Source organism: Pelmatolapia mariae, linkage group LG9 (genome assembly GCF_036321145.2).
Source record: "Pelmatolapia mariae isolate MD_Pm_ZW linkage group LG9, Pm_UMD_F_2, whole genome shotgun sequence".
Classification (NCBI taxonomy): domain Eukaryota; kingdom Metazoa; phylum Chordata; class Actinopteri; order Cichliformes; family Cichlidae; genus Pelmatolapia; species Pelmatolapia mariae.
The window spans coordinates 34,836,845-34,845,523 of record NC_086235.1 but is presented as its reverse complement, the minus strand read 5'-3'; the positions used below and the strand labels follow the sequence as shown (position 1 = coordinate 34,845,523).

The 8,679-nt window shown below is 38.2% G+C and overlaps 1 protein-coding gene across 1 annotated transcript; it reads left to right on the top strand.

Moving 5' to 3' along the window:
* The first annotated feature begins 886 nt into the window (after positions 1-886).
* On the top strand, positions 887-4,537 carry LOC134634634 (C-C chemokine receptor type 1-like). Its single transcript, XM_063483952.1, has 2 exons — positions 887-1,056; positions 3,233-4,537. The coding sequence occupies exons 1-2, from the start codon at positions 887-889 to the stop codon at positions 4,041-4,043; spliced, it is 981 nt and encodes a 326-aa protein (XP_063340022.1). The 3' UTR covers positions 4,044-4,537.
* Positions 4,538-8,679: the final 4,142 nt, after the last annotated feature.

The following is an 8,679-nucleotide window of genomic DNA, read 5'->3' as shown; positions in this document are numbered from 1 at the left end:
CCAATAGCAGATAAAAACCACCCAAATACCCGGTACTGGTGTAATATAAAGATAAGTGCCAGAGAGCATTACAGCATTTCAATAAGGAGAAATTGCTTGGATTTATTGAGAGAAATTAATGTATTTGTTGATTAGATGACTGATCATGACGTCATATGTTGTTTAGATGAACAACCAAATATTTATTCTGTTTATTAGCTGTGCACTTTAGGCTCATATTATGTGTTAAAATCTTCATGACAGAGATCACTCTTGCTAAATATTACCAAATCAATTGAGAACTGAATGTGCTGACACAGCTTTACACTCAGCTCACAGTGTGTGTTGATGTGTATAGCTTTCTTGCAATACTCTCTTATCATATCATATCACACACACACACACACACACACACACACACACACACACACACACACACATGTGTATTTATATCGTTGTGGGATCTCATTGACATAATGCTTTGCCTAACCCTGACCTTACCCTAAACCTAACCAACTTCCACTAAATCCACATTTTGAGTCTCAAAAATGCCTTCAAACTCACAGGATTTTGGTGGTCCCCCCCCCCCCCCCCCCCCCCCCCCCCCCACACACACACACACACACCGTCTATGGTTACTTCCTCTTGCTGCAAACAGGCTTCATCTTCAGTCAGACAACAATCAGAAGCTTGTTGGTCGGGCAGTATCAGCTCAGATTAGCATTACACTCTTTCTCACAAACATCTGCTTTAATTTCCAGGGCTCAAAGGGGTTCTCCAGCTTGTAGAACTTTATTGCTTGTTTATACTTTAAGCTTGAGCATTTTAACATTTCAAGTTTATATCGACCGCATCGTGAACAGTGTTACATTTGATTCACATTTCTCTGAATTTCTCTGACACAAAGATGGAAACTACATCATATGACTATGACTACAGCACTGGGTCGTATCCACCACCTGAACTATGTAGCAGGGATGGGGACAATATTCTGGGAGCTCAACTGTCCATCCTTTATTACTTCATGTTTGTCTTCAGCCTTTTTGGGAACGGACTGGTACTGTTCATCATCTATCGGTGAGTCGACCAACAGACTGCATGACAACAATCAGAACATACAGCAAAATTTATAGGATAGATTCAGTTGAACAATAATTTGATAATTTCCTTTAGTTCTTACATTTAAAAAAGAGTCCTAATGGGAATGACTTTTCAAAGTATAAAAAAATAAAATTGAAAACTACAAATCAGAGTCACATTGACAGATATTGTTGTTTATTTTATTTTAAATGTTGAAATGGTCCTAAAACTGTTACTTTTCTTTTTTGAAATTATGAAAGTGCTCTAAACATATGGAAAGAGAACAAAGTGACACATAATACTGACCATGAAATCTGATCTTGATAGGAAACCTGCCAGTGAAATTAAGACTGAGTGGTTTAAGAAGTCGCCTCATAGTTTTAGTCGATAACTCCCACAGATCTACTGAACTCTCCTGATGAACACATTTTATAATGTGTATTTATAAAATCTGTAATCTGAATATAATATGATCAAATTCAATTTCCCACTTTTTAAAAAAATGAATATGACTAAATTAATGTTCATCCAAAACTACTATAGATATTTCTCAGACAATTTTGGGACTACTTTGCATTTTGTCTGCTCTAAACAACATTAACAAAAGTTGTATTAAGTCATATATATTCATATATTTCATGCACTTTTATTCAGTTCAGTAATTCTTATGTCATATGTAATCTTTTCTCTGGTACAGTGAAATTTATATAAAAACAATGCAAAAATTTCAATGCAGCAATGCAATTTCCTACTTTCTATGAGTCTGTCATTCTGTCAGAACAAGATTCATATGATATGGTTATGCCAAATGTGCTGTAGTACACACGATAACGAGCCTAACTTCTGTGTATTATCACTAACTAAATATAGCACTGTTTCCAAAAGAGCCAGCAGGTTGTTGCTGTTTTTAAATTAATTTTTTATATAGAAAAGGCTGTTAAACTAAACTTTTAAACTAAACTGTTAAACTTTTCGGGGTTTAATATGTGGATAATGTTCTGCCAACCTGGCACAAAATGGGACCTTGCAAATCAAAAAGGAAAAGGATGTACATGGCTTAACCCATTTCTGCTTGTGGTGCAGTGACTGTCAAAAATGTTGACAGACACTTGATGATGGCACAAGTCAAAAAAGAGATTAGATAAAGAAAACAAACAACATTTTAGGTCATTCATTATGGAACTAATGCATTTTGCAAAACTGCCCAATGCATTCATCACAGATGTTGGGCTATTTGGGGCTTCATGATGTGACCATCCTACAAGGACTGCCTTCAGAGGAAATGCCACAGCTGTTTTCATTCTGCATTCTCATGACTAAACCCTCTGGGAATTGTTTTTATGACGTTTGTCTTTAGGGAAGAAAATAAAGTCAGTTGGGGTCACTTTGAAGAGCAAGACCTGACTTCCTTTCAGAAATAAAAGTATATAGTGTGATCAAAAAAGTCAGAAACTATGAAGACATCACTGTAACCACAGATGGTCTTTGAAGCTTAGTTGCCACTGCACTGATAACAGAGCACTTCTGAGAACAATATGTTGGTCTAATTCCCAGCTGGTTAAAGACAGCCAAGCCCAGTCTCATAGTAACATGTGAAAACATTACAAAAAGTCTGTAACTCTTTATTTTGAAAGTCATGAATTCTAAACAATTCCTAAGGCGGCGCCACTTTTTAATGTGTTTCAGATGAAATTATATTCAGTATCTGCACCAAAGATATGTCACCATGGCAACTAAGAAAACATTTTTCTAAATATCCTATGTTAAAGTGCAAAAAAGCACAAAGCAGCTGAAACTGATTAACAACCCCCTCTGCTACTTAACTGACCACACCAATATCTTAGAAGTTTAACTGACTTGATCCTGTACTCTGAATAAAAAGTGTTCCTTTAATTTGTGTAAGGAGTTTATTGTTCGGTTTTGGTGTGAGAATGAGCTTGCTTATATAACAACAAGAAAATAAAACAAATGCTGACTAGGATGGAATCAGGACTTTCTCTAGTCCTTTAAAGAATGACGGCCTTAAACATAATATTGAAGATTTAATACATACAGATTACATAATAGTTTTATTGGAAGTGCCCGAGGTCAGCTTGAAATATAAATGTCTTAAAATGCTTTATCCAGGAGTCTGTTTTTACCACTAAGATCGTTTTAACTGACTATCTTCAAGGTTTGAGCAGCTGACCAGTGTGGCCAACATCTTGGTACTGAACCTGGTCATGTCTTCCCTGATCTTCACAAGCAGCCTTCCCTTCATGGCAGTCTACATGCAACTTTCCAACTGGATCTTTGGCAACGTTGTGTGCAAGATTGTTGGTAGCAGCTACTACTTGGGCCTCTACAGTTCTGTCCTATTTTTAGCTCTTCTGACCTTTGACCAACACCTTGCAGTTGTGTACTCTGTGGGTTCATTACAAATGAGGAATCAAAAGTATGGAGTAATCTCATGTGTTGTGGTGTGGCTGGTTAGTGGATTGGCATGCATCAAACCAATGATTCTCTATACCACTTTTTTTTCCCATCTTGACAACAAAGAGTTGTGTGAAGAGGACCCGCAAGATTTTCCTAATATTAATGCTAGCCTGTTGAGATCATCTGGGTTTTACATTCAGCTTTTCCTTTTCTTTATCTTCCCACTGCTTGTAATTGTCTATTGCTACATAAGAATCACAATCACTGTTGTGTCATCAAACATTGCGACAAAGTTCAAGACGGTCCGGCTGATATTCATCATTGTGCTGGTGTTTTTCATGTGCTGGACCCCTTTTAACATTGTTTTGCTGATGTATGATAAAGCAACTACCTGTGTAGAAGAACAGAAACTGGGCTATGCACTTCAAATCTCTCATAACATTGCCTCCATCTACTTTTGCATCAGCCCCATCTTCTACACGTTTGTTGGAAAGAAATTCCAGAACTATTTCAAGCGGTTGCTGGTGAAACGCTTTCCAAAGTTAAAGAGGTACCTGTCTGCAAATTAAAATAGCAGAAGTTTGTTTTCCTTGTTGGAATGAAGGTGGAGATCAACAAAATCAGAGTTGGGGTACAGGCATATTCATACTTACCTGCACAGTCCTTATCAATCAGTTCATTTTCTAGGAGCTAGTGTCCAGAAATCTTTGCCGGGCCACTTCCTGTGATTTGGGTTAAAGGTCGTATAAAATTATACTCATTTGTACTTGAAAAAATCAGTAGTGTGGTTCCTGTTCTATTAGTTTTCTATCCGGTCTTCAAGTCTGACGTCATTAGCCATGTCTGGGCCCAAACTCTGCTGCAGGTCCCAAAGTCAAATGAACACTGCGGCATAACTGAGAGTTGAAAAACTGTCTAAATTCTTTCATCTTTAATAAAATGATCAGTGTTGCTGCTTTACCAGGTGTAACAACTAGGTTTAACATCCAGGCATACATGAAAACAGAATTTATTAAATTTAACAGAGTTAGAAGTTAGCAGGAAGTTAGCTTGCTAGTTTCCACCTAAACATCATATAGCATGTCCTGACTGAGAGATTTCTGAAAAAATTCAAACGTACAGCTCTGCTATCACTTCCAACATAAATGAAGACAGGAAACTAAACAGCAGTGACTTTTGTAGGGTTACTGAAGTTTGGCTAGCTGGTATATAATGATGTGCTACGTGATCGCTAGTGACACAACTATGTTAGCATAATATAAACAGTGAAGCTGGAAGATAAACGCGAACTTTTTTCCACTCGATAAACCTTAACGTGAGGGTTCCTGATGGTCAGGGACAAATGCAGTCGCATGGCAGGATGCTGTAAACGGACCAAACTTCAGTCAGGAGAACAACTGAGATAATCCATCCACAATACGAGGTTAGTCATTAATATACTGGTGCATGGGCTGGGCTTTAGTTACATCGTAAGGTTTTAAAAACAGCTTTACAATGATTAGCGGTAATAAAACCAAGAGAGGTCGACAGTGATCACCAACAGTTTTTAGGGGCTTGTTGAGATTAAACAGAACAAGACACAAAGCATTAAAACATGTTAAAAACACAACAGCCTTAAGAGTAGTTTTGGCCCTGAAGCAGGATTCATCACGTCATCACTTAAAGACCGGATTGTAATATAAGAAGAGATGGTGCCCTAAAGGAAAACATGCCATGGCTTCCCTGCCCACACTGTATTTTGACTTTCTATTATTAAAAAGACAAAGCTGAATTAGATGTTACTCTATTTGAGCATAATGTTCCCCTGATTAGCACTGTTTGTTCTTGTTTGATTCATTAAGCGTTAAATGTGATAGAGTTGAAAAAGTCCAGCCAGGAGAAAAATAAATATTGGATATAAATTTCTGTTCAACATAATTAAATTCATTCACTCAATTCAGGGAGACCTCCGCAGTTTTTAACTAGAAGTAACCAATCAGAAGAAAGCTGGCGAAGACAATAAATGCATTCCTAAATGGATCTAGGTACTAGTTCATCAGGAGACTGTGGGAAATAAATCATTTTTATTAAGCTTGAGTAGTGGCATTTTGGTAAAACTTTTATTAAGTGAAGTAGTCATAATCATTTTCTTATACATGATGCAAATGTGCTCATAAAGAGTTAGCATTCAGTATTTTGAGGGTCATAAGCTTCATCTGCCGGGACTGTCCAGATGATCTATTGTGAAAGGTGATAGAGTGCAGCAAAGGTCAATTTAAACACGTTCACAAGACACAGACAACACGTAGACTCGTTTCTAGGTCAGAGGTAAGACACATTTTGCTTGTAACTGCATTTTGTACCTGCATAGCAGCAGTTTTGTACAGGATGTGCTCATGATGTTCCAGAGATAAGAGTGAAGAAGAACAACGTGAAGATGGCTGTAAACAGCTCCTTAAGTGTGTTAATAAAAAATGTGAAGAGATGTCAGAAAGAGATTTGAAAAATGATTGCTGGTAATGTAGAGCATCCACAGAACACGTGTTTTAAATTGTTACATGTTACATGCTTGACTGGTTCTAAAACTCTGAAAAGTTTCTCTTTGCTGTAATGATGAGTAAAAAGCACTTTCAGCTGTATCACTGATGTTGATTTGCTTTTTTGATCTCATTCACTGCTGATAACAGATTATAAAGCTACGTGAACCTTGAGAAGCATTTTTCCCATTATGTTTAGATGATTAAGGTAAAAACAAAAATAGTGAAAGAAATCGGAGCTCCATAAATTAAATTTTGAGCACAGTTGATTAAAGTTAATATACCTTCATGTTCTGTTTACAGGACTTGTTTAGAGAAGGTTGAGCCTTCCAAAGTCACCTAACTTTGTTCCATATTTTTATAATGTTGATTACGATGGTGCTGGATGTTATGCATGGTACTACATGCCAGTTCTCTTCTTAAAATTTTTATGCATTAATTGCCCAGAAATCACCCAAAGACTTTTTCAATTCAATTCAATTCAATTTTATTTATACAGCGCCAAATCACAACAACAGTTGCCTCAAGGCGCTTTATATTGTACAGCAGATCCTACAATAATAGATACAGAGAAAAACCCAACAATCATATGACCCCCTATGAGCAAGCACTTTGGCGACAGTGGGAAGGAAAAACTCCCTTTTAACAGGAAGAAACCTCCGGTAGAACCAGGCTCAGGGAGGGGCGGGGCCATCTGCTGTGATCGGTTGGGGTGAGAGAAGGAAGAGAGGATAAAGACATGCTGTGGAAGAGAGACAGAGATTAATAACAGGTATGATTCAATGCAGAGAGATCTATTAACACATAGTGAGTGAGAAAAGTGACTGGAAAGGAAAAACTCAATGCATCATGGGAATCCCCCAGCAGCCTACGTCTATTGCAGGGAGGATTCAGGGTCACCTGGTCCAGCCCTAACTATGTGCTTTACCAAAAAGGAAAATTTTAAGCCTAATCTTAAAAGTAGAGATAGTGTCTGTCTCCCAAATCCAAACTGGAAGCTGGTTCCACAGAAGAGGGGCCTGAAAACTGAAGGCTCTCCCTCCCATTCTACTTTTAAATACTCTAGGAACAACAAGTAGGCCTGCAGAGCGAGAGCGAAGTGCTCTAATAGGGTGATATGGTACTACAAGGTCATTAAGATAAGATGGGGCCTGATTATTTAAGACCTTGTATGTGAGGAGCAGGATTTTGAATTCAATTCTGGATTTAACAGGAAGCCAATGAAGGGAAGCCAATACAGGAGAAATCTGCTCTCTCTTTCTAGTCCCTGTCAGTACTCTTGCTGCAGCATTTTGGATTAGCTGAAGGCTTTTCAGGGAGTTTTTAGGACATCCTGATAATAATGAATTACAGTAGTCCAGCCTGGAAGTAATGAAGGCATGAACTAGTTTTTCAGCATCACTCTGAGACAGGATATTTCTAATTTTAGAGATGTTGCACAAATGGAAGAAAGCAGTCCTACATAATTGTTTAATATGTGCATTGAAGGACATGTCTTGGTCAAAAATGACTCCAAGGTTCCTCACAGTGTTACTGGAGGCCAAGGTAATGCCATCCAGAGTAAGAACCTGGTTAGATATCATATTTCTAAGATTTTCAGGGCCAAGTACAATAACCTCAGTTTGATCTGAATTGAGAAGCTCTGTGGCCAGCAATTAATTGGAAAAAGATTAAGAGACACAATGTTCAAAGCTGTTTGTTGTATTTAGCCCACTGCTATTAAGAGAAATGATTCTCATGACCTGTCTGCCAGGTGCCCATGTTGATCACTTTAGCCACTGTGCAGCAGAGAGCAGAGAAAAGGTCCAGTTATTCCTCCAATGTGAGCGGCAAAAAGTGAATGAAACACAAAGAACATCAGCAAAGATGTATACCATAGTTAAAATGATTTTTTTCTAACCAAAATAACATGCAAATAAAGATGTCCCATTCCCCATCCACCCAAGGAACTGGTCCTTTCTTCTGTTATTTGCACCTCCACCCTGCTTGAACTCCAACCCTTGCCCTGCCTCATTTTTGCCCCCCTCTCCGGTTATTCCATGAACACAAGCAAGCTTAGCTTCCCTGAGCTGAGAACGTCTTAGCTTGAAAGCACACCCCAGTGGGATGCCTTCAAGGCAGGTAAATGAAATAAACACACATATTAGAGCGAGGAAATGAAGTGTTCAAATACATCATCAACTCAAAAACAATATGCATCTGCTGTCTAAGTCAGTTGCCTTGGCTGCTAGTCCTTGTGTAGGGAACAAGGCTAACTCGCTAGCTCCAGGCTAACGATGAGGCACTGCCCCTGGAAAATAACAAAGTTCATCCGGACATTTCACATCAGTCCCAGTTTTTTTTTTTTTCATGTGTATCCAGGGGCAGTGCTCTAGTGGACTGATCAATCTTCAAAGTACAGTCTAACCCTAAGATTGTCCAAAGTCCTACTGCTTTAGCATCTTTTACAGGCACTTGATAGTGAAGACGACAACTCCATCTGTAGCTGGACACGAAGGCTGTCACCTCGTTGGGAGATGAAAACCTCTTTGTTCTGTTCACTTACAAAACTTACTTAAACAACCATTGGACAATTTATTATAACAATTCTTTAATCACTGCAAGTAAATGTTGTCAGCTTGAATTACCTATGTGTATTGTAGACACAACCCATTCCTTCTGAAGTTAATGTGTCTTAACATCCACTTGA

What these genes read in the sequence shown, in the direction of transcription:
- LOC134634634 (XM_063483952.1), top strand. Translation starts at nt 887, where the DNA reads ATGGAAACTACATCATATGACTATGACTACAGCACTGGGTCGTATCCA. An exon ending in GTACTGTTCATCATCTATCG is followed by an intron (nt 1,057 to 3,232) that starts GTGAGTCGACCA and finishes ACTATCTTCAAG; the next exon opens with GTTTGAGCAGCTGACCAGTG.